This window comes from Syngnathoides biaculeatus, chromosome 4 (genome assembly GCF_019802595.1).
Source record: "Syngnathoides biaculeatus isolate LvHL_M chromosome 4, ASM1980259v1, whole genome shotgun sequence".
In the NCBI taxonomy this organism is placed as follows: Eukaryota; Metazoa; Chordata; class Actinopteri; order Syngnathiformes; family Syngnathidae; genus Syngnathoides; species Syngnathoides biaculeatus.
Window position 1 is genome coordinate 11035041 of NC_084643.1, and position 26426 is coordinate 11061466.

General features: G+C 42.1%; 2 protein-coding genes across 2 annotated transcripts in view; both read right to left on the reverse strand.

The window, feature by feature from the left end:
- Positions 1–9050, reverse strand: part of commd10 (COMM domain containing 10) — a 44327-nt gene extending 35277 nt beyond the window's left edge. Inside the window, exons 1-5 of the mRNA XM_061818348.1 lie at positions 8772–9050; positions 7812–7902; positions 7544–7654; positions 6951–7106; positions 5053–5163 (exon numbers count right to left, since the gene is read on the reverse strand). Coding sequence (XP_061674332.1) covers positions 5053–5163; positions 6951–7106; positions 7544–7654; positions 7812–7902; positions 8772–8905 — 603 coding nt within the window. The 5' untranslated portion in view covers positions 8906–9050. The remainder of the gene's footprint in view (positions 1–5052; positions 5164–6950; positions 7107–7543; positions 7655–7811; positions 7903–8771) is intronic.
- A 761-nt stretch (positions 9051–9811) lies between these two features.
- Positions 9812–21986, reverse strand: LOC133499761 (AP-3 complex subunit sigma-1). Its single transcript, XM_061818085.1, has 6 exons — positions 21560–21986; positions 18819–18910; positions 18621–18732; positions 18467–18538; positions 16683–16790; positions 9812–10570 (listed from the first exon to the last, which is right to left on the reverse strand). The coding sequence occupies exons 1-6, from the start codon at positions 21626–21628 to the stop codon at positions 10442–10444; spliced, it is 582 nt and encodes a 193-aa protein (XP_061674069.1). The 5' UTR covers positions 21629–21986; the 3' UTR covers positions 9812–10441.
- Between the last annotated feature and the right edge of the window lie 4440 nt (positions 21987–26426).

Consider the following 26426-nt stretch of genomic DNA (forward strand, 5'->3'; position numbering starts at 1 on the left):
TTTATAAAGTGCTCTTTTGTGTTCAAAGAGCGACTTTACATCAAGTAATCCAAAGGGCTACATTAAAGTGAAATGTCAGGCAAAACTGTGAAGGATTGTTGGATGTGCAACGTTAATAATCCTATGACGCGACAAAATGTTACATGTTATCCAATGTTTCAGAAAAGTTTGTTCTTTTTTTTTTTTTTTTTGCTCTTGAAGAGTTAAAACATTTTCATCACCAGGTGCTGGACAGTATGCCATTGTCAAGTATCGGTACTTAGTATCAGTGAGTATTCAGAGGAGAGAAAATACGTAAATTGAGCTTTCCATAAATTGGAGACATTATGTTGAAGCCTAATTGGCTCCGTAGGTTTATTAATCTTGTCGGCTGTATTATAAATGTCACCTGACCGTCGGTCCATGAAGTACTGACATGACTTGTACTAACGAGATAAGGAGAGGATGGAAAAAAAGCGAGAGACACGTTTAAAAAAGTGGCAGAGGGACTGGAGGCATTAAATGAATGTGTTGAGAAAGAATTTAGAAAGCCATCTCCCGTTGCCCTCAAAAGCCACAGCCACGTGCAACTTCTTCAAGGGAACAATTCAAAAATGAAATCACGCAGACACGCATGACCCACACGCTGAAAGTACGACGTTTTTGTGACTATATGCACTTAAGTGCAAATATCAATGTGTTTCTTATTAGAAAGATTAACTTTATCTCGCTCTAGGATTTGGGGAAATTAACACTCTTGTGTCATATGAATTTGGGGGGCCTTAACACGCCTTGTCCAGTCACTGTGATTTGACGGGCGCGTCTGCGCCCGTGCGCCATCCCACTCGCAAATCTCCACAGTTGAGCGCGAAAAATCACCCGGGTAAAACTTGTTCCAAGTGGAAATACATAGATATTGAAACAGGTCACTTATTTTATGTAGTCTTGACCAATGTTCCCTCTAAGTTGTGCCACTGCGCAATTGTGCACTTGTCGCACACACTCAGCGCACATGAAAACTGATCCAGCGCAGTGAACCACACCCTGACGTCCTTTTTTTTTTTTTTAACTATAACAACGAGCTGCTGCTCAGCCTACTTCTACTTTCTAGTTTACCTGACACCGCCCCCCTCCGCTCTAAAAGGGGTACACTCATAATTACAAACCACACACAACCGCAACTTTATATCTGCGGGCATGGCTGGTGGCCCACACCTGTAACTTTATATTTGCAAGGAAGACTGACTGACTGAGTGAGTGCTTATCAATTTTTGCAAGCTTGTGTATTTTGGAAAAATGTATGTATTTTAGGAGTCTTCAACATGAACCTTCCCGAAAGCCACTCGGTAGCACATCCTGCAAAGAAAGGCAAAAAAAAAAAATTCCACCTGACACCAGTTTCACGGAATTGGGTGGACGTCTATTATAACAGGACTAATGAAAAACGTTTTCGGGAACCACGTCTAAATTTGAAATCAGCCATAGTTTGAGGTCGCAAATTTGGGAAAATTCTACGGCTCGTACTGCCGAACTCCGACGAGGCCCAAAAGAGCAACGATCTTATTGAGATTGGCGAGATGAAACTTTACAGATTTATCGCTTGCGCCATCTATTGGGCGTCAAAATCTTGATGAATATTTCAAGGATTCACGGTGAAAATTGGTAGACGGGGGTCGTTTATCACTGCGTGCGGTTTTTGTTTTAGTGTGTTTACAAAATCGTGTGTCCTCAAACAAAAAAAAAAAAAAAAGAAGAAAAATCATCTAGGGGTTCTGAGTACAGCACAAAGCAAACACCTACACTGGTGGGGAGGGGCGTGGGGAGGGGTATTGTCTTGTTTACATTGTTTTTTTAATTCCTCTGGCTTAATCCTTGCATCACGTTGCTTTTGTGTCTTTTTCTTTGGTCCGAAAATGCAGGCAGCATTCAAACGCACCGAAATGAAAACTACGGACATTTAAAATGCTGCACAACCCAGCAAAGAAGTAATGGCCACCTAACGCGTCTTTTGGGCTCTTCTAACTTCGAAACCACTGCAGGCAGCAAATCTAGATTGCGGATTTCTTTTTCAAGGCACATATAGAGACAAATGGAAAAAGCGCCCCACAGCCATCGTTGGCAAGGGTTCATATTGAAATTCACCGCTGCCTTTACCTACTACAAAACGTCCAAAGGGAAATGCAAATGCTCACAAAACCTGCGCCGTACTTCACTTTGTTTTCCATCCTCTGACAGTTTTTCGGCTGCATGGTTATCTTTCCTCGTGTCGCCATGATTTCTTTTTTTTTCCATATTCTTCCCCAACTGCAGACAACGTGAGGCTTTTTCTGTAAAAGCTCCTACTTCGAGCTTCAGTGCAACAAGTGCCGCGTGATGAAATGGACGCTGCACTCAAGTCATGCCTGCGTAGGAGCTTCTTTACTGTCTGAACTCCTGGAAATTGGAAACGGACACTTGCGTGAGCCTGTACAGTCAATTCAGAAACTTTAGAGCGCTTCGTCGTCGGCCACGAGTGCGCAGATAAAGACAGAAGCGTGAGAAGGGATGTCGAAAAAGAAAGAAAACAAAAGTGTCCAACTTGACAGCCAGCGTGCGGACAGGGGCTTTGCGTTGGCATGGCCACTTGAAAGCGCCTCTTTGTTGGTGCATGCAAAAGCCCCGCAACGACCCAGGGAGATAAACTCCGGCCACCGGAGGCTTCAAGCAGATTCATATGCAAATAAATGTCTCGTAAATTTGACACACCACAGAGGAGGATGATAACCCTGACAAATTTGAATGACGAAAAAAAAAAAATGCAGCTTCAAAAACATGGAAAAAATAAAAATAAATCAAACTGTTCGCGCCACTCCCAGACGCTGCGGGCATGTCCGCTTTATGTGGTGAAATCTCACGCCGCACAACTGTCAACTGTCAATCTATGACCTGGAAAAATGGATGCTCCTCGAGCTAGCATCTTTCTTCTATCTATCGACTGAAAAAAAATCGCACGGTGGATGGAAAATATCCCATTGAGCCACTGCTGGGATTGTTGGGAAATATTCCGATAGCAAGCCGCCGTGTTTTAACGGTGACGATGTTTCCCAGCATGCCGAGAGTTCCAAATTTTTAAAAAGCTATTTTGTCAGTTAGTCACCTAAATAGTTAATAAAGTGAATGACGTCCCTCAAGTGTCTTTATGCTCCTTCTGCATTTTGCTGTTGCATGATAACCATTTTTTTTATTTTGATGATGCAACCAGAAGTGAATGTCTTGTCTAGTTTTCATTGCAACGTGCAAGTTGGCTCACGTATCAAACGTCCACGTCTGAGTGGTAAAGCCCGGACCTTGACACTGCAATTTCAAAACTAAACTGCTGAAATATTCAATATATTAATCAGGAGGTAGTGGACCTCAATGTCAGACGCCACCATCATTTATTGTGTGTGAATATGTGAGCATTTTGTACATAGGTAGAGACTTTTCTGGATTTCTGGAGCGACTTTGGGGTGGCGCATCACACTTGAGAGCAAGAGAAATTGCTTACGATTTGTGATTATTTGATACACTAACTTGACACTTGCATGGCAGTTAACTCTATGTAAATGTTCCTCTTTAACAAATGCCAGTAAAGTAAAAGAAAAAAAAAAACGACATTTGTGATGGTGACAATGAATTTTCATAATTTCTCATGGGATCAAATGCGTTGGCATTCTACTGAAAGGCAGTCCAAGAAATGCCCTCAAACGCATCTGCAGCCGGACTGGATGTCTCGTCGTGGCGTTCGCTGAAGGAGAAGTAAAGCACCTGGCGTTTGTTCCGCACCCTCCGTTTCCTCGTTCTCCTCGGGGAGCTTGCTAATGAAGCGGGAGAGCGGTCGGAAGGCAGAGCCTCCAAACTTTCTCAGCGAACAATCGATACCACACAGGCCGACAGTATCTTACTCCCTCTTGCCTTGTTTGTCTTCCCTGCACCGCTCGTCCGTGTTCTCCAAATTCTGCCAGAGGTTAAACCTCCTATTAAAGTATTATTTTATCTACCCTTTCTCTAGCTATGCTGTTTTCACTTCATTGGAGATGGCAGGACGCTCAATGCAGATTTTTTTTTTTTTTTTTTTAATGGCTTCTCTATAAAGACTTTAAAATGGGTCTTCGTGTAATCGTTCCTGGTCTAGGGTGCTTTACCACCTGTGAGACAACAGCGCCCTCTATAGAACTGAGCTCGTCCCTGTGTTTTGGTTTTTTTTCCTCTTTTTGTTGAGCCCTCTTCACTGCAAACGAGCATTTTTTTTTTTTTTTTTTTTTAGCCCGCAGCAATCTCCTCCCACAAGTGGAGTTGTGTAAGTGGATTTAAATAAATTAATGCTTTCTTTACTAGTCTCGAGTAAATACTTCCAAAAAAAAAAAAAGGAAGATTACTAAATGTAAAATCCCGCTTCTCTCGCGTGCACAAAGACATTGAAAAACCTATATTTTCCTTTCCCGTACCATGCGCCTCTATGCCTGCACTTGAAGATACGACACTTAATCCCATGGTTAATCTGAGCAAACATTCTCTTTGGGAAGATAAAGGAGGGGAAAAAAAACACTTGACTACTCATCTGAAATCGCTTTAGAAAAAAAAAGGCCTAAAGGAACTGATTTAAAAGAAAATCTGTAATTAAAAACAATTATAATCAATTGTGTAAAACTTCCAAATGTAAAAAGTCTAAATAAAGTATTTCTACATATAAACCGAGACAAAATGAAACATACAGGAAGCACTTCAATCACCAAAGAAGTCGGAATACACAATAGAATAATTTACATTAGTACAGCATATCGGTGACGTTGTGATCAGATGTTTTTTTTTGGGGTTCAATGTAGTAGTGGCTGGAGATTACAAATCTCATTTATTCCGTGACCATCCGTGCAACTCAAAACATTCACATCTGAAATAATAGTTGCCCACTAAAATGAACGGGAAAAAGCCATCAATAGTGTCATTTTCCACACACTTCCCGTGGAGCCAGACAAACACTTTCACATTGACATCGAGAAGATACTCCGGCTAAGAGGGGCACAAAAGTGCGCCGCGCTTTGCGTGCTTTCCCACCTGAGAGTCGTCATTGTGGAGGCCCAGTTGGAGGACAGCGTTGGGGGACTGGAGTCTGGCCTGGCTGGACTGGGCCATGTGCAGGTTCAACTGCCAGCTGACAAAATCCAGCTGCAAACACAAAAACAACACAGTGGACTTCCTGATAGGTGAGGGGGGGGGGGGGGGACATGCTGACCACTGCTTTAGTGTCACATCATAAATCAGTGAAATTTATGGTCATTGTACAACAGTTTGGATCACGTAAAGGCTGTTATGTAATTCCTCACACGTTTTTTTTTTTTGGACTAAGAGGACACTGATGAATATGCAAGTGTGAATTGTTGCTCCTGCTTCCTTTAGTAGTTGTTGATGCGAGGCCAGATTGTGAACCAAAACGCGACGTTCCCGATCTTCCTCGCCAGCTCAGTCACGATGCAGCGCCGTGATAGATTCACGGGTCTGGTCGGGGTGTCGCAGTTAAGCAGTTTATGATGCGGGCCGGAAAGGTCCTCGTGATCAACGGTGTGTGACTTATTGGTTCTGGATGCTTAATGTGGCATCGCGGGACCGGACGGTGGTGGGGAAAAACGCTGCGTTCGGAACATTATTCACACCGCGAACGAGATCCGCATTCGCGTGAGCGATCGTCTTCTTCAACTTTTATTACTTACAGCGCCAACGTGCTGCATATAGATCCATAAATTGATTTCAAAATGAATGTAATTAATTGAAATGCAACAGGGATCTGAATTCTAATACAGTGGCTCATAAATGGAAATAGAGTAATACAGGATCCAAACAGCAACATTTGGTACGTCTGTACCATCTGACCAATACAACAGCTACAGTTCCTTGTGAAAGGATTCGGCCCCCCTTGAACTTTTCAACCTTTCGCCACATTTCAGGCTTCGAACATAAAGATATAAAATAAAAAAAATTGTCAACAATCAACAAGTGGGACACAATCGTGAAATGGAAAGAAATTGTGCAATAAAAATCCTCTATAGAGCTAATACTCTCTGCGCACACTGGCTATAAGAGCGCCACTGCCATCTACTGTAGTGGATCTTCAATTACACTTTATTCTAGTACAGCAAAAAACCAAAAAAAACCAAAAAAAAAAACCAGCATGTTCCACACCCCCCTCCCCCCCCCAGCATAGCACCGTGCCCCCCCTGCCCCCACTATTTGAGAAGCACTGGCTTAAAAGGTTATAACTAGTGCAACATCAATGCTAGCTTTGTTAGCCCATCTATGGCATTTTGTACTGTCTGTTAGCATTACGCCAGCAGAAGTTAATACTAGGCAAAAGTGATGTGGTTCTTTTAAATAACGGCAATAAACTGCTTAGATACACGCAACTGGCCATTTTTGAAGAATTGTTCACGATCTGCTGAATGAAGATGTAACAATCACTGACAACTTTTGAATGGATCTTAATATTATCAATACGTTAGCGCATAGAAAAATATATATACGTAGATATATCCACTTAATTAATGGCCTCTGTGCTTATCGATACCATACCACCGTTAATATTTATTAAGACATATTATATTGCACGAATATGCTGATTGGAGAATTAAATGCCATATCTTGTTACAAAACAATCTTTCGAGTCAGCTAAATATAAACCTCATTATTTTTAGTGAAGTGCCCTCTTTTTATTTATAGGGAGGAATTTTAGCAAACATATTTAGGAAGAAATGCCTTAGTGCAAATAAAAGCCTCTTCTTAAAGAATATAAAAAAAATATATAACATTCTGCTACTTTCTGCGGTTGCGTCACTAAATGCTTCTGATACGTCCATTTTCTTTGGTTTACTGAAAAATGTTTGTAAAATCTGCAACACGATGACTAACAGTTGTCCCACATACTTTTCGGCGTCAAAAACCAAAGTTGTCCTGGATCTTACCTTCTTCGGGGCAAAAATATTGTGCTTCAGTCGGTCCGCTAGCTGGGGGCCGGAAGTGGACCACGTTTGAGAGAACACTTCAGCTTTGTCGGGGTGCATGTTGATCCCCTGAAGCTCCTGCTGCAGAGAGGATGGCTTCACATTATGGTACGCCGCCTAAAACAGGAGGCAAAGATCGGGGAGGATGGCTTAAGTTCCATTGACAGCGCAACAGCGAACCCAGCTGGACAGAAGCAAACATTACATTTTCTGCCCAATCATTTGGTTGTACTTGAACATTTTGTCTGTGACTGGGCTTGATACAATATTAATTTGGGTAACCTTTCACTCACACAGAACCTTAACAAGAATTCACATTAACATTCACACATAATTTAAAGTCTTCATTGAAGCTAACATGGATGTTGCTGGAATGAGCGAAGAAGCCATCTACAGTATTCCAAAATACTATGAAAACACATTCAATCTTTTTCACATCATTCCAGGGGAATCCTTAAGTGCCACGAGCTTGACGTAATAAAATTCAAAAGTATGAAAGCGTCACGAGAGAATGACAAACGCAGTGAAAGTGATGTCACGTGACGGCCCCTCACCTGCTCGAGAATAAAGGCGGACGTTTCCAGGACTAAGTCGAGAGCTTGTTTATCCAGAGAAAAAGCCGTCTGAAGTTTTTGCTCCTCCTCTTCGCTGAATGTCCGTTCTCCCTACGAAGAAACACCAAAATGCAGACGAACGTATTGTATAGTACACTAAAAAGTCCATGAATGAACGCGTGCGAGTGGGTTTGACCACATGGACAGCGGTGCTGGGGTCAAAAGTCTTCTGACTTTGGACGGAAATCACAGACTGAGGTGAGCGCACCTTCAGATGAAGCTTTTGGATGATGCGGGAGATCAACCGGGAGAACTTGTTCACATCTATGCCATTGATGAGAGTCACGGCTTCCTTGATGCTGTTAAGAAAGAGGACAAAAGGAGCATAGATTTTATTGGGACTGATATGCAAAGTGCTGAGATTTTTGTCGCTTCGTAGCTCGAAGGCCTGCTTCAACACATTAAGACAATTGTTGGTTTTTGTCTCAATTTTGCCACGCAAGGACGTCAAACTCGTCTCTATTTTTATTTTCCGTCACGTGTGGTCAAGTGAGATTTCTGCCTTGGTTTTATACGTGGTGCTCGCTATTGAAATCATCAGAGCAATACAACCAAAACTGTTAAATGCTCGAGTTGGTATCTTTATGTGGGGCTGTGCCACATTTTTTTTAAAATGCTTTTTTAAGATTTGAAAAATCCTTACGCACGTGGCAAATTAAAAAGAACAATCACCTTTATTGTCATAAACATGCATGCATACACACAAAATTTGTTCAGTGCATTTTACACACTCTTTTGTGATGTTAAGAAAGACACAAAGATAAAGAATGTCAAATCTTATGCAACACTAAATTCTACCTATGACCTGTACAATAAAGTTAAAAAATATATATATCTTCAAGAGGGGACAAAAAATAACTGAAATAGTGTAGTTGCACAAGTGTGCACGCACAGCCTCCCATAAAAGGGGATGTAACCTTAATCACAATTAATCAACCACACTCGGATTTATGTTAAATGGGAATCCGCCCACACCTCCCACTATTTTATGACTAACCGCCAATAAAATGTTGTTGTTCTAGCAAGTTTTATCAATACGGCATGTCAGATTATCTGATGATAAAACTCATTTTGTGGCGGCGTTGTGGGCTACAGGTCGTTGCTAGCAACGGCAGTCGTGAACTAATTTCCCGGATTCCAAAGTAGAGGGGGAAAATACACAACAAACCTTTGCGTTTCTTTAATGATTGAAGCCATTGTATTAGTAGAAAATGGAAGGAAACCCCAAATTTGATGCATCAAATCCGTCACGGCATCCTCACTTTGTGGACACTTTGGACCACTTCCGGTGTCACGTGACATGGAAGTCAAAGTTGCGCGTGGATTCGAAACTGGCTCGGAAGAGAAGTAGGAAGAATAAATACGACAAAAGCAATTTTTTTTTTTTTTATGATACAAAGGCGGGTCTAAAAAATGTTCACAGTAAAACAATCATGCTTATAAAGGAATTAAATTCAGTGTTCAAATTCTCTAAAAGGCCATCTTGCGTAAATATGCGCGGCGCAAAGTCAACTTGAAACGCAGACTCAGTTATTACGGAAAGTGAAAATGGACAAAACGAACGGGAACATTAAGGCAAACTACGCGCTTGACCCCAGTGACCCAAATAGATTTTTTTTTCATGTGCGTAGCATTTCTAAAGACCTAACTTTATACATTTTTTGATAACTTTTTCTCCTTTAACGCTGACCTGTTACATCAATACGAATAAAGAACTTGCTTGGTATTGTGGCGCTTTTGTGTCGTTTAAATATCGTAGATATGATTTCTAAGTGATTTAATAGATCGTGACACTTGTTCTTATTGCACTACAAATTCTTTATGCGTTTTCTAATCAAACCTGATCAACCAGATGACGACGTTACTGTAAATGTATAATATGCAAGCATACATTTTGGTATTTTAATAGGCTGAAATGATGTTCAGTATAGTCATTTGTTCTTTATCATTTTAAATGTGTATTCATCAATATTTTGCAGTGTAAGACTGCTGCAACGGGTTTGCTGTGTAGGTGTTTGAAAGAATGATCAATAATCAATATAATTGGCAGGAGACAAATTTTACTTGGGGGCCAAAGAAGGCAAGGGCTGATTCTTACATCTATTAAAATTGAATTGAATTATTTAGCATGTCGATCATAAGCATCATACATTTACATTACCTGTGTACTGTAGTGCATTAAGCATAACAGTTTAAAAGAAAATAATCTCCGTTTCAATCATTTATTATGTTGTAAAAGTAAAAGGCAGACAAAATAATCATGCACAGAAAGCTAATTATTTGAACAGATACAAAATATAAATTCAGAATACATGACCATAATTCTGTAAGACAGCATATCAGCAATGTCATCATATTCTTCCACATTTTGTTTGGTTTCACACAAGGCAAAAAGTGTCACTTTTGCCAATACTGTATTGATCCCAACTGGTCCCGTCGATTATATTGATCTGGAACGAACTACTTTCCGCATCCTTCGATCTTCATTTCTTCTTAGAAATTCAGTAAACACTCAAGTTGGAGAAATAACTTCAGTTGGACGTAGAAGGACGTGAAGAGTAGCAGCTATCATAACATCACAGGGTGGGTTAGTGAAGTACCGTGGAGAAATAAATATTTTGATTTTGCAACAAAAAAAATGCAGAAAACATTTTTTTTTTTTTTAAAGAAAAACGAAGCAGCCCAAGAGTTTTTGTTTTTTTTTCCTTTTCTTCTCTACATCACACAGTACTTCCATTATTTGATAAAACTAGGTTTAGTAAGAGGTTTTGGTAAACAGATTGCATCGCGTTGAAACATCGGGCCGACATCTCCGGGCAGCGGGCCGTCCGCGTGCCGCTATTTGAACGACGGCAAATTTGGCACTTTGATGCTGATGTCGCCGATGTTGATGTTTCTGGGCATTTCCGGGAGGTTCATGTTCTTCACCGCTGACACGGCGCGAGCGGGCGCTCCTGCAATACCAGCCTGTGCGCACACACACACACACACAACAATATTGAGATTATACAGCGCATCATTGAACGGTGCTATTCAACGGTAGACACGGGGGACAGACATAACCACTACACGGTACTCGACGAGACATGATGCCAAAAGCACCAAATGGCTACCGTGACACACGTGTGCAAAATGTACATTCAGATGCCGTCACAGCGTCAGATGCACATGCAGAATGCGGTGCTACGTTGACACAATTCTGAATACACTGTGGGGTCATTCGCCAGCTTGGATGGACCGGAATGGGGAGTCAAGTCATCAAGCATCGGCCCGCGTGAACCCGGCGGACTTTGGGTTTTGTTTTTAAATCAAATGCAAGGAGAGAGTTGGAGTATGGTTCCGAAAATGAAGACCGGAAAGGTAAAGTGTCTTTTGAATGAAAAAGAGGGAGAGGGGGGTGGGGTGGGGTGGGGTGGGGTGGGGGGGGGGATTCATACAAGGCTACATTGAAAGTTATGCATTGGCCCCTTGTCAGCGCGAAACACAAGGGGTATTCTTATTTCTTTGCGAACTGAGTTTTTTTTGCGGATGCGGGAACAAAAAGACTTCAGTATTAACCAGTAGCTGATGATGACGTGGGGGGTTGGAAAGCTGCCACTCAACTAAACTGCGAAATCTGCGTTGTGGGCAAGTCGCTCTAACACAATGTATCTCAATCGCAACAATTTGGAGCCGTGTTTCCCAACCGCTGCGCCGAGGCACATATTTTACATGAAGAATAATCTCACGGAACGGCGCCAAAAAAAAAAAAAAAAACGTCCTGTACGGTGGCGCCTTGAGAGACGAGGCCCGTTTTTTTATTTTACACGTTTTCCGAGATATGAGCCAATTTGTTTGTTTTTTTTGCTTTGACTTACGAGCGTAAACTTGAGATCGGCACCAGTGAAACCCTTTCAATTCATGTCACAATTATTAGCAGCAGCAGTTAGGCAAATAATAATGAATGTGAGCAATTCAAGAAAAGAAAAAAAAGAGGCTTCAAGTTGAAGCCAGGATAATTAAAGACTCTGTATTGAAAATGACCCAACAACGTTGCCTTCACCCGTTCCTGGGCGGTGTCCCATTTTTGGGACATCATGATTTTCACGCATTATATCCTTCAGTATATCAAAATATTGAAATATTGTTTTAATCCAATTCTGATTCTGTTTTTTGGGACGATCTACTAAGAAAACCCAAGTACCCTCTCGCGGGGCAGCGTCCCATTTTTGGGACGAGATTATAAATTCATAAAGTTATCATATAACTTAACCATAAATGAAAAAGAAGTGTTATTTCCTTGATTGTGGCCCGTTAGGAGACTTTTATCTCAATAAGGCAAAAAATTGCCACCCTGCCCATGAATGGGTTAAGAATTCCTTCTTAGCTTAATGCCAACATATAATGGGAAATGCCATTGAAATGCTAACGTTTAGCATTGGTAATTGTCGTTTTAGAATTCTTTAAGCAATAAAATTTGACTAGAAACAGTGGGGTAACAGATCCAAACAGCTCATATAACAAAACCTTTAGGCATACATGCTCTACCCGTTACAAAGAAATGGCTTACATTACAATGGTCTGCACGACCATCAATCATACCGTCTCCCGTCGGTCAAGGCACCAGACACACCAGAAATGCTGCGCAATTAATTGAAATGGAGAATTAATTCATCACAGCTCAAACCTTAAAATGAGAAGTTTTCCTCCTAAATAGTATATTTAAGATTACTGGAAGCTGCTATCACATTACACAGTTTGAACATTAACACTGGGCTCAAAGGGAGAAAAATAAAGTTGTATTTAAATAATGATTCAATCATAAGGATAAAAGTTGGACAAAAATGTACAAAATTTAAAATCTAACTGCTCAATATTAAATGCAAATGTACTAAACGTAAAAGTTGAATACAACTGAACTTGGCCAGTGATTCTTTCGCGTAGCATCCGAGAGAGCCCGCACACCACACACCACAGGGAAAAAAAAATCACGGCTCTAGTGCCGAACATAGATAGATGAATACAGAAAAATCATTTGCGGCAAATAATTCTCCACCAATTAAGTGAACTTGGATCATTTTTCCACAGCAAAGCTGACGACCTCTCGCGACCCACTCATGTGCAGCGCCACCAAAGTTGGGAATCACTGATTTCAAAAGCACCGCCGCACTTGACGGAACAAATGAGTTAATCATCGTCCACATTTGAGAATCACTGTGGTTAGAGATTGCCCCCCCAACCCCCCCCCGGTGTGAATCTTTTATGCACGACAGACCCAAAAGTGACCGGTCGCTGGTGAACATTCATTGCATTGGAGCCAACAAAGCACATTCCTGCTCTCCACTGACTTGCCCGTGGATCGCCGGTCATAAAAAGCGTTTGGCGCAGACGCTCAATCTGTCACGTTTGCCGTCATGGTACCAACTGAAAAAAAAAAAAAAAAAAAACACATGGCTGGACAATTATGTAATATTACTAAATATTAGTAAAACTAGAGATGGGAGAGAATATCAATAACAACGTACAGTAGCTCATCTCTCACTATTAAAAACAAAAAAAAAAATGGTTTCTAAGAGTATTATAATTCTTGATTCCTTAGGATATTTTGACAAACGGGTCAAAGTCGTTTATTTGTTGTTGTTAAGAAATCAGTAAACCGTTTTAAACTGCTATTTAAAAGAATGCACAAATATCTGTTTGAACAGTGACTCAACTTTTCTTAAACTGGCATGAAAATAAGCAGTGTCGGGGGGCAACATTTTACACGTATCAACATTACAATTTAAGAAAATTACGTAACTAATTATTTTAAGAGGCAAATGTGTGTATTCAAATTAGAGCTGCTTTTGGAAACTTCCAAGATTAGAATTTGAGTCACTTTTTTTTAAAAACAGAAGCAAAAGCTCACTTTCTCTCTCTTTTTTTTTTTCTAAAGCCGACACTTGTGATTGGCTCTCTCTGGTCATGTGTGCTTCTGCTGAAATCTGAAACCTCGAAGCACCACCTTGTAGCGCAATCTATAAGTTTGTCTGAAAGTTTGGAAAAGTGATGCTTTAGAACATAGGAAAGAAAACAAACAAAATCTGGGTTGCCATGTGAAGCGAAACTTTCTAAATTGTGGACATTTGTCATTAAGGCAATATGGTATCATGTTTTCCACAAATAACCCAACAAACCTTTTTTTAATTTATGTATTTACATTTGATCATGTTATTTTAGGGTTAGGGTTTTCTATGATTTGTATTATTAATGAACAAATGTGGTTAATTCCAAAATAATGAATATTTTGAATCCACTTTTTTGATGACATCCAAATGTCCTGTTGATGCATTCATTCAAAATGAACAGAATTTAATCAAACTCCTTTAAGAAATGACAAGAGTTGTACAATCGTTACATTTTTCATTTCCAAAGTAATCTTCCCGGCGCTGACAGTAGTCACGTTAAAACATTTGTTAAAACTAATACTTTGGCAAATTAGTATTTCTAGAAACTTTTATTCTACCGACAACCACATCTATTAATGGTTTCATTACGAAAATAGAAAATGTGGTTGTGACACGGAGCTATTATTTTGTTTACGTGAGGTCATAGTCGTGGCGTCGCACACGAATATCTGCGACTTTGTGTCTGCCTTCAGAAGGTGGGATTTGGCCCGGTGAGTGACGCGGAAACAAAGAAAATTAAGCAAACTAAAGAGTGCGGACTTAGCTGTCGTGAGCTCAGTTTAGCGGCTAGCTGTTAGCCAGCGTGCGCGTTATACGCCTGGCCGTCAGTTGTGGCACTCGCAACTCGTGTATCGCACGTTGATTTTTTTTTTTTCCTCTTGTTCAATAAAGCGATTGGAAGTGCGCCGTGTTGTTGTCGTTTTTGCTGTGAGGGCATTACAATACGTTGTGACGAGCCGTGGTATGCGCTCCAGTATTATATTAGCTAGCGCACATCTTGCGTGATTGTAAATGTGCTGCAGACACGTCGTGCCGGATCTTTATTAAGCGTGAGATGATCCCAAACTTCGGGCGGCGTCTCTTTTCCTCCTCATTAACTTTGTTTTTTTTCGTCGTCGGCAGTAAGATGAATCCGTGTGGGGAAAATGATGACGGCGAGGCCTGGAGGGACGGATTTCGCTTCCACATTTTCACGATTGAATTATTCCAGTTATTCGATTCATCATTTCAGCCCAAAGACAAAAGACACTTTTGGGTCTGTCACGAAAAAGATTCCTGGTGCATGTTAGTGACGTTGTTTGATTTTTTTTTTTTTTTTTTTTTCATGGGCCACCCCATTTCCGTGTGGAAAGACTTGAGGAGGAGGAGGAGAGGGGGAGGGAGGGGAAGTAAACTTCAGTTAAGATTACAGTAGTTGGTTGTAGATTTTAGCAGTACCTGCGTCTACCTGTCCTGCCTGGTAGACTGAAAGATAAACGTCTGTAAAGAGAGAGAGAAGAATGGAAAGAACTAGACAGGGTCAGGGGGGAAAGAGGAATGAGGAATGTTAAAGCAGGTTCAAGTCATTACCCGTACAGTTTATCTCCACATGTGTGTGTGTGTGGGGGGGGGGGGCGGGGGGGTGTACTGTGGACAAGACCTATCGTAGACCACCAAGCTTGATCCAAAACGTTCTGCCGGTTAATGGAGGACCTATTTGAAGCCATTAGTCTTTGTCAGACTCATTAAACGGCTCATTCCTTACTCTCCAGATAGTTGCCTGGAATCGGACCGCGTCGTCGCGTTGAAATTAGCGTATGAGAAAGACACACTGTGGTCTAGGGTAGGTCCCGGAGGGGGGGGTTGGGACCAGAGCACCTCTGATGAGATTCTGCTTCGAGAACAGGAATCGAGGGGGGAAAAAAAAAAAAAAACCACATTAAAAAAAGAGAACCTGTCAGATTAAAGGCCAAAAAAAATGCCTGAGGTTAAAAGAATGTCAATTGTATTATCACGAGTCAAATGGAGCACGCAGCAGATGTCAGCCAATTAGGGAAGGCGGCTGCTCGGCGATGCATCATTCGGTGTTATTATGTGGCAGGAGGGGAGGGGGAAAAAAGAAAAAAAAAAAAAAGGAAAGGAAAGGAAAGGAAACTACTTCAAGAAATGATCTCGAGCTGTTAAAATTACACTACGATTTAAGTCTTATTTACTTTGAAATTGTTATTGCACATATTACAGTGGACTGACACCCCCCCCGACACGTTTCACGAGGGAGAGGAACAGAGCCCAAATAGTGAAAATTTGCAGAGCATTGATGCTCACTTACTCCATTTTAAATGCAATTAAGGAGAGTTTTCATTCATTTTTGGTCACTTTAATATATAAAAAAAAAAAAAAAGTTCTTACAATACTTCAACTAAATCTAAAAATGATACAATTCTTAATCCTTGGAAGAGAAAACCTTTGGGAAATGTACAACTTTATTCTCATACGATTATGATTTACGAATATTACGATTTCTAAAATACACAACTAAACTCTGGAAAAATATATCTACAATTGTGATAAGAGCTGACTTATTTCAAAAATCTTTTTCCCCCCTCTAGACTTCATTCTGGTATTATTATTATTATGATAATTTGAAAATATAAAGATAAAACAAAAAACTTTTTTCATATTTAAAAAAAAAAAAAAACTTACAACTTGGTTTAAAAAAAAAACACATTTTAACTAAAAAAACCAAACAAAAAAAACCTGTTGTACAAGGCAAAACATTTTTTTTTTTTTTAAACATGAAATGCATCGTGGACGCCACGTTTCAATGTCCACGCATCACCTGCGCAGTGATGATATTTGGCAAGAGGCTGCGCTCGTGCGTTCCTGCTCGCCGCCCGATTTCATTTGTGTGCTCCTCAATAAAAAAATGGATGATTTAGAGATAAAATGATCATCTGGGGAGATGGAACAGTTAAGTCCGTATGAATGGCAAAGTGTCGATCTGTGCGCAAAGCTGTGTGGCAGCGAGAAAAAAAAAAGCGCAAACACCCAGGATCATGTCGGGAGCGTCACAAGGTCACTGGAGAGTCGCATGCAGGGTGCAGCATACACGCATGCCTGCATACTCTGGACCGTCCCTTTGGGAAAACGCGAGGGCCACGACGCCGACTTACCTCCGACTTCTCCATCTTGTTCTGGGCGTCCACCTGCGTGATGATCTCGTTCATGTTGGTCTCCAGCACCATCCCGCCCATCACCATCTCTGCCAGAATGTTGTGAACCTGAAAACGGGGGGCAGTCGATAAAGGAGTTTCCGCACACGGGGAGTTAAGCTCCAATAGATGCTTCACCCAAAGTTAACCCCCCCCCCCCCCTTTTCAAATAAATGGAATTGCAAATGACTGCATTTTCTAGATTTGTCATTTTCAAACAAAAAGAAATAACTGTGATCAGGGAAGAGAGCTCGTGAACGTGACGTCACCATTTTCACGGCGCCATATTGCCGGTCAAAAAGAGCTGCACGACAGTGTGGGAGTGGGGGGGGGACACTGAACCCGAGCAGAATATTCACAATACCCGAGACTTGTTGGCCTTGGGCTGTTGGTTGTTACAACAGACGAGACAGATATTCAAAGACATCGTTCTATAGAATACCATCTGAAAAGACCAGAAAATATCGATGGATTTCGGAAATCAAACATGATGGACGGTGCCCAACAAAATACGCACGACTGTGTAGCGATCGCTTCACTTCAGGTAGGAATTATTCTTCTCAATCTCAAATTACCAAGAAGTATTTATAATGCCAAATTGGCTCCTTTGAGACCAATGCGTAATAAAAAAAAAAAAAAAAAAAAAGACAGGGAATCGTCTCCAACGTACACGGAAGCGTGTTGCGGCCACACGTTAAACTTTAGTAAATCACTCCCCGACAGATTTTTTTTTTTCCAATATGCATTGTTCTCAAATGAGTCCAATGCGTATTTTAAAAAAAAAGAAAATAAACCGTCCGTCACAGAGAGGTTTATGGAAGTTAACCTGTGGCTGCAAGACACTTCCGTGTACGGGGGCAGAAGCCTACCCCAGCAGTTTATTTTCCTTTTTTTTTTTTTTTTTTTTTTAAATACACATTGGACTCATTTGAGAACAATGCATATTGAAAAAAACAACGTCAGTCACGGAGAGGCTTAAGGAAGCGAACTACGGAGGAGCCGACTCGTTAGTCCTCTTTTTTTATTTATTTATTTATTTTTTTATTTACAATCATAGTTAATGAATGCGAGTTTGTGTAAAACCAGGGGTCATTTATTTAAATATTGGTATTCGGATTGAATACTGGCCGAAAAGATCGATGGATTTCGCCAAAGGTTAACATGTAGCCGAACACACTTCCGCGTTCACGAGCCGTCTCCCCGTTGAGAACGGATCTGGCAACAAATTATTTGTATGCGTCCAGACTCTTCCGTGTAAATCTCAAGAACTTACTCACCAGATCCACGCAGAGATCCAGTTGCCCAAGACAAGTGGAAGCGGGTTAACAGTCCAGTTTCTTATCGGCAAAAAGAATAATGCGGGTCCTCTATGCCGAGTGTCTCTCATTTTTCCACGTACCTTCCTTTATTATCATCTTCTAAATGTTTACCGGTATCGGACAAAACTCTGGGCGTCGTGCTATAAGAGGTATTTTCGCGTCGTCTCCAAGCGACTCTGCATAGAAGAATGGTTTGTTTGACCGGCACTTCCGGCCAGTCACGTGACTTCGGTGACGTAGGCGCACGAGCTCCGTAGCCTGAACTGCAATTCATCAATCATTGCCACACACACAACCAAATTCCCAACAATCAATACACGTTATGATTATCACGTCCACGCCCAGCAGAAAGTGGTTTGACAGGTCCTACAAGTTGTAAAAAAGTGGAAAAGATGCGCTGCGTAACACACGTGTGGCATTTCCTACCTTGTCTACGTGGAAAATGAGGTCAAGCTCGCAGACATTCTCAAAGCACTTGTCCAGCGTTTCCACAAATACCTACCACGGAAAATGAAATGAAACGAGAAAAACAGCGCAACCGAGCCAAAGATAGCCAAGTATGTTTTTGTTTTTTCTCCACCTGTATTAAGTCTAAAATTCCGAGTTCACTCTCTGAGGAATCCACGCAGAACACAAAGTACAACGTGGCGTAGTGTCTGTAGATCAACTTGTAGTCGGACCCCCCGATCAACCTGACGCGCGGAAGACGCGGGACGCCATTGAACACAAAAAAGGTCGAGATCATTGACATCGTGCGACGTGAACGGACGGCGCTTACATTCCTCCTTCGAGAAAATTGCAGACGTTCTCATCTCTTTTGGACACCAAGTGGAAGGTTTCCCTGATGATCTGCTGCTCCGTGTCTTCACTCTGCGCCAGCCAAAAACAACAGAATATCACATTCGGAGGTGCTTTTTATTACTACCGGTACCGGTGATTTCATTTGTCCTCTGCGTGTCGTTTCCACATAAACGAGCGGCAAAGGCCTCGCTGTTTGCTTTCGCGATATTAAAAGCCAGGCCCGGATTTCGGCGTCGCGCGTAAAAGCTCGGTTACCTTCACTTGAGGATCCCGGACAGTTTCAGGAAAACTCTCGGCAATATGAGAGGGGATCGTAAAATTTGAAGGCACGCCGAGCCAAGCCACTGAACATGAGCAAACTGTCCGTGACGTGACAAATCGTTTTGCCGCGATTGAAAATTCAAATCGCCGGTGAATGCTGTCGCAATACCGCAGATGAAAGTGCCACGCCGGGTCACAAACAAAATATACTGTAATACTTCACTATATTTCTGTGCACCTCTCACTAAAAAAAGTCAAGTGTGGGGAGTCTCTGTCGCTGAAATACATGACACCTTCTTTGCAAGAAACTCTTTCAGTGTATGAATCGACATACCGGCTGGCGCATAATCTTTCCAATACTGTACAAGTCGTATAAAGTGAGCCTAAAAAGCTAAATTGGCAAAAATCATGTTGAACTTACTGTCATAATGGCAATATAAAATCCCAATGTGCTTCCTAAGAATTGTATCTTCGTAATCTGCAAATGTTGGATTGAGGCTGCTGGACTGTTCCAATTTGTTGGTGTTTTTAGTGTGTGTGCATGTAGATGAAAAAGCCAAGCATGGAGAGCCTCTGCCACGGAAATGTACGACGAGGGTCAGCGAATGTCAGACTCAGCTTTAATGGCCAGGTGTGGAAGACACACGAGGAATTTCGCTGCCCTGATACGACAATCAGACATTTCTCTTTATAGGAACTATTACTTATAAGAGTCGTGCAAGGTGTCAAATCTGTATAGAGAAGTGTGTTAACAATGTCAACTGCGCAAAGGGAGGAGTTTAAAGTGACGAATCACGAGGCCTACAAAATGCAAACATATTACTAATACCAATACTGATTGGAACAGCTGGATATGAGCAGCACAAGGCAGGAAAATAGTAGGGTGGCTGATCAAAAATCCATTTCCATCCATCCATCTATCTATTTTCTTCGCCGCTTATCCTCACGAGGGTCGCGGGGCGTGCCGGAGCCTATCCCGGCTGTCGACGGTCAGGGTACACCCTGAATCGGTTGCCAGTCAATCGCAGGGCACAGAGAGACAAACAGACGCCCTCACAATCGCACCTCGAGGCAATTTAGAGTGTCCAATGAATGTTGCACGTCTTTGGGATGCGTTTCCCGATAACAACATCAAAGTGGGACACGTGCAAGGGACAAACGTCTGGTCGCCCGACTGGATTTTTGTTCAGCGGGAGAATCTTCAGCCTACTTCCCGCTGCTTGCGGCGAGTTGAAGACTTCAACAGATGTAACTTCTTCACAGCACTTGCGCTTGTCTCTATATTTGATGTCTCCAAGCAACGCTCCAATTGCATTGCATTATTCATAGAAACGCAAGAGAAAAGAACACACAATAAGACCTCATTGTGGTCTTCCTACTTGAGCACAGAAGTAAAGATTACTGCAGAATAACAACTTACTCTGCTGCTGAGCAACCAAATTTATCCAACAATTCCCGTTGTACAGCGCTTTTGCCCTCGTAAAGGTCACGGAACGGCTGGACATATAAACGAAGAACCATTCACGTTCATACAATTTATGGATATGAACCAACTTGCACTTTTTGGGAACGTAGGCTGGAGAAAAGCTCCGCAGGCACGTGGAGAACATACAAAAACCCACAAAGGCTTTTGGCGCCATTCATTGACTGTCCCGGTGCAGTTTGAGCGACGGAGGCTCTCCACACTTAGCTTTTCCATCCACAGTTAGATATGAAGTTGTAACTCAAGTTAAGCATCATTATTGTGCGATGATAACGGGACAAGCCGAAAGAAACTTAACTTACTATTGCTAAAAAAAAAAAAAAAAAACCATCTATACTGCATATACCTACAAATGTATTTTTTTTTTTTGGGAGACTGCAGACAGAGACAGTTCATATGAGGATTTTTTTTTTTTTTTTTAACTCCAATGGATGGATGAATGGATGGATGGATGGATGGATGGATGGATGGATGGATGGATGGATGGATGGATGACAGAGCGGTTTGCTTCATGCACGCCCTGGTAACCTCGCTACTCGACTTTGCATACATTTCTATTGTTAATTTATTGACAAGGTTGTAATTTTGAATTCATCTTTGTCCTTTTCCTGCCTCGTCAATGTCACTAAAAGACAAAAAAAAAGGCGGGGGGGGGAATTCGCGTGCAATGCTGAAGGCACGAGCGCCTCACAAGGGCGTCATTCAGGTCATGTGACACAAACACACTTCGGTCCAGTTTGCACACGTTCAATAATTCACGTTTCGAACCGTGCAACGAATGAAAATCGCCTTGACAATAAACTTGTGTTGATTTTTTTTTTGTTTGTTTTTGTTCGGCTTCCAAGAGGTGAACGCAAACCGCCACGCATCCAATCGACAAGTACAGTATTAATAAAAAAAAATTAAAAGAAAAAAAAGCATTCAAACCCCTCCACCAAAAAAAAAAAAAAAAAGGCAGCAAAAAGCTTACTCACGTAATGCTCGTAGAATTTGGACAGCCTCGGCTTGCCGTGGTTATTGAATATTAAAATTGCTTTTATCATGATTGTAGCCGAGCTGGGGGAGGCGGTGGAGGAGGCGGGGCGGGAGCAAAAAAAGGCCAAAAAGCTCCGCGTGCGACTCCCGTCAAGACGAAACGGGATTGACGGCCAAATCCCGTCTCGATTTAAGATTAATGCGGGGATCGCTCGGACTCGACGCGCCGCTATTGCTCCATCGTCTCTTTACGGAAATGAGCGTCCACGTCAAGGAAAGCGCCCCCCCCCCCCCCCGCCCCATCGCTAACCTGCTCGCGACGGCGGCTGGGAAGGGTCAAACTTACCGGCCCCTCCCAAAAAATAAGGCGGAAACAAACACACAACAACGCCAATTTTAACTCTTTGAATCATCCGTCAACTTTGAAATCGTGTACCGATTTGGAAGCAAGCTTACGAACACATTAAAATATGATGGAATACCATGACTGACCAAATTTAAGGCAACAATCTGCGCATGCGCTTTAGTCTCTCCATTCGGGGCGTGCACAGCTGGCACGAGGAGTCAATAGATATCAATCATGGCCGCCAAGATATACGTCAACCTTAAACGCCATGTTGGATGTGCACAACCTTGCCCACTGTCCATTTCTTTGCCGCTTATCCTCACGAGGGTCGCGCGGAGCGCTGGAGCCTATCCCAGCTGTCATCGGGCAGGAGGCGGGGTGCAGCGTCAACTGGTCGCCAGCCAATCGCAGGGCACATCGAGACAAATAGTTGCACTCAAACTCACACTTTTGGGGGTAATTTAGAGTGTCCAATTAATGTTGCATGTTTTTTGGGATGTGGGAGGAAAGCGGAGTGCCCACCCGGAGAAAAGCCACGCAGGGACGGGGAGAACATGTAAAACTCCACACAAGACGGGTGCAGGATTGAATCCTGGACCTCAAAACCGTGAGGCCAATACTCTACAGCTGCTCCACCGTGTCGCCCTCATAATAATAATAAATAACAATCATATAGGCCTAAATTGTGTGTGTGTTTATATATACATATATATCCATCCATCCATTTTCTTAGCCGCTTATCCTCACAAGGGCCGTAGGAGCGCTGGAGCCAAGGTATACACCCTGAAGTGGTTGCCAGGCAATCACAGGTCGCATCGAGACAAACAGCCGCACTCAATCACACCTAGGGTCAATTTAGAGTGTCCAATTAGTGTTGCATGTTTTTGGGATGTGGGAGAAAAGCGGAGTGCCCACCCGGAGAAAAGCCACGCAGGGACGGGGAGAACATGTAAAACTCCACACAGACGGGTGCAGGATTGAACCCTGGACCTCAGAACTGTGAGGCCAACGCTTTAGTAGCTGATCCAGCTGAAGCTCCTGAAAACAATCCTCGGCCATTTGAGAAGCCTGAAAATTGATTCCCCTCCAACACATTTGGCCAAATAACAAATCACGTTGGCACATGGCAAGAAAATCTTTTTTTTTTTCCTGATTTTGATTTTCTGTTTCTTAAATATTGAATTTTATTTTTCATTATTTAAAACTTCTAATATTGACTGATTTATTAGGAGTGTGCCATTCAAATAATATCCTAAAATTCCTCTGGAAAATGTTGGGCCCCGATTTAAAAAACAAAAAAACCAAACAAACAAAAACGAAGTGACGCAGTCGGCCACAAGGTGGCGAACAAGCACAGTTGATGTTTGATGATGTGGCAGCAAGGCGGTCAAAAGGAGGAAACACCGCCAGGTTTACGTCTGGATCGGGTTCACAATTTAAGACTACATTTATTGAGCCAAAATCTCGTTTTACGTTAAAAAAAAAAAAGAAATTATAATATTATATATAAAGTAAGTTTCTTTCGGCTTGTCCCTTTCGGGGTCGCCACAGCGTGTCATCTCAGATGTTTGGCACAATTTTGACGCCGGATGCCCTTCCTGACCGACGCAAACCCTTCTCAGGGAGTGGAGGCCCCAGTGGGATACGAACCCACAACCCCTGGTTTACCAAACCAGTGCTCTAACCATATATATATATATAATATATATATATATATATATATATATATATATATATATATATATATATATATATATACACACACACACACACACACACACACACACACACACACACACACACACACACACATATACATAATCTTTCCACCAAAAGTATGACCATTTAAATCAGGATGATCTTGTCGGAGTTTACTTACAAATTGACTTAAGTGTCTTTGCTTAATTGAACAGAAAACGTGCAGGAAGTGATGAATTATTCTGTCGTATGAATGGTGAAAGAGCCTTTAATATTCCGCCCGTCACGACATGTCACTAGTAGAGTAGACAACTGACCATAGGTGTGTTTGTATTTCATAAATCATTATTTGTGGACAAATTCGCTGTAACTGGATAATTTCCCACGGCACCCTGGCGGGGAAACATTGACTTTCAAGACGCCTTTTGTGTGAATAAAACTTGTAAACGTGTCCGATGACATTGATTATTCCAACGTTGAGAACTTTGAGTGACAAGCGGAACCTACGTCAAAATCAGAGAGCTGACTACGGGTGGGGAAACATGCAGTTGTATAACCGAGAAGAAAAAAAAAAAATATCTGAGCCATTGCACCAAGAGTGCAGGCGCAGCCCCTGCAACCATTTTGAGTGCCTCCAAGAAGAAACAAACCAGCTGTGTCCAAAGTCATAGCGAGGAAAGCAAGAGCGGTTGAGAAGATGGATATTCGGAGGCCCGTGGGAACAAGCGACCCACCCGGCCACCACTTTCAGCGACATCGGCGACAGGCCCGAAAAAATTCAAGCTTATCTGCCAAACCCAGCGGAGGTCATGTCACGGCTTGGTGCTACGTGACTTCTCCTGGGACGGGATTAACTGAACTTCGCTCGTTGCAGCGGCAAAATGAACTCGGGCAAAACATTTTTCAAAATGGTGAAAATGATTGGACGATTGTTCGGAATGCAGCAACACATTGAGGCAAAATATCCACGCAAAGCAAAAGAGGAAACTCATTAGGGCAAAAAAAAAAAAAGTGCAAGGTTTTACAGCGCTCACGCTCATCTCCAGACTTCAACCCTTTAGAGCGCGGGTGTCAAACTCAAGGCCCGGGGGCCAGATGCGGCCCGCCGCGTGATTTGATGTGGCCCGCGGAGGTAAATCATGTGTATGGACTTCCATGATCAAATCTGTACAAACATTTCAAATGGTCACATCACAAATGATGACATTGTGATGGCGCAAGCATTTTTGTGTTACCAAACATCAACAATAGTTGAAAAAAATGGATTTGATAGATTTAATATGTAAATGTGATGGGTCAGGCGGCACGGTGGATCAGCCGGTAAAGCCTTGGCCCCGCCTGTATGGAGTTTGCATGTTCTCCCTGTGGCTGCGTGGCTTTTCTCCGGGGTGGGCACGCTGGTCCCCCCCCCGCCCCCTCCCAAAAACATGCAACATCGCCCCGTCGGTGTGATTGTGAGTGCACCTGATTGTCCGGCGACCAGTTCAGGGCGTAGATAGCTGGGATAGATGGGCTCCAGCACTCCCGCAACCCTTGTGAGGATCAGCAGCAAAGAAAATGGATGGATATGATGGGTCAATCAAAGATTTCCATGGTTACAGTCTGAGAGAAACGAGTTTGACACCCGTGCCTTTGAGCACGCATTTTAGCCATTAAAGAGGGTTCTAAATCCACAAAAGAAGGATGAAAATGTTTGTCGCAGGCTTGATGCAGTTATTGTCAGCAAAGGATCCGAACACTTCAATCCCCGCGAAGTACGTACAGTATCTCTGTTGCAATACTTTTTCATGACAAATGCTGCTACATCGCGATAATTAGTCACGCGGCGCGTCCAGATGTAAAGACCCGGAAACAACAATGCTGAAATGTCGACGTCTCGTCAGATCCAACCCACAGAACGGACTTCACCGTCCCAAAACTTTTGGAGGAGAGCGCAGCGCAATTTCCCAGAAGAGGCGCTTCTTACTTGCCGAGATTCATAAAGAAACTGAAATGTTTTCGCACAGCGGTAAAGGTCGACCCCACCTAAGATGTGTGCCAAAGCACCCCAAAACAATACGTGACCGTGACAAATGCCGGGAGCTATAATCATCTTTTGCAACAAATGAAGTTAGAAGCCACAAGTAAAACGAGGCGCCTCATACGATCAGAAATACAAAATAACAGTCCTTAATATCCACCTAGGCATCCTAAACAATAAATTATGACATACATAGAAGATAAGATAAGAATGATGTGGGTGGTACTTTTGATTTCATTTTTTGATGAGACTGACATCTTAAATATGACAATAAAAACGTCATTCTCGAGATTGAACACTATACCCTCTTTGATGCACTAAATGACACAAATTTCTCGTCATTTCTATTTTAAAACTCATGACAAAAATGTACGTGCATTTTGGCAAATTCTGCAAGTCTGGGGGGGGAATTTCAATTTCTCTCTTTTAGCTCTTCATGACTGTCCAGTGCAGGACACGAAATGAAATTTGTTAGCTTTGACACGTGAGTCATCACACTTACTTAACTAAATATAAGTCGTGCAATATTTGCCACCTAAGGTATGTGAAATTTACAGATGACCTTCTCGGTTTGTCAGAAAGAAAGTGAAAGTTGTTTTGTTTTGCTTTCACATGTGGAGGACACTGCAGTGGTTTTGCTCAGTTTCCTTCACAAAAGTCTTGAATATGTACTTGAAAAAAAGAGAGAATTTAAAATATGAATTCATGGAAGCGAAAATTTTCAAGTTTACATACACAACATGAAAACACAATTTTTCTTCCCCTCCCTATTTGACGTGAAACCAGACTCGACGTTTCCTAT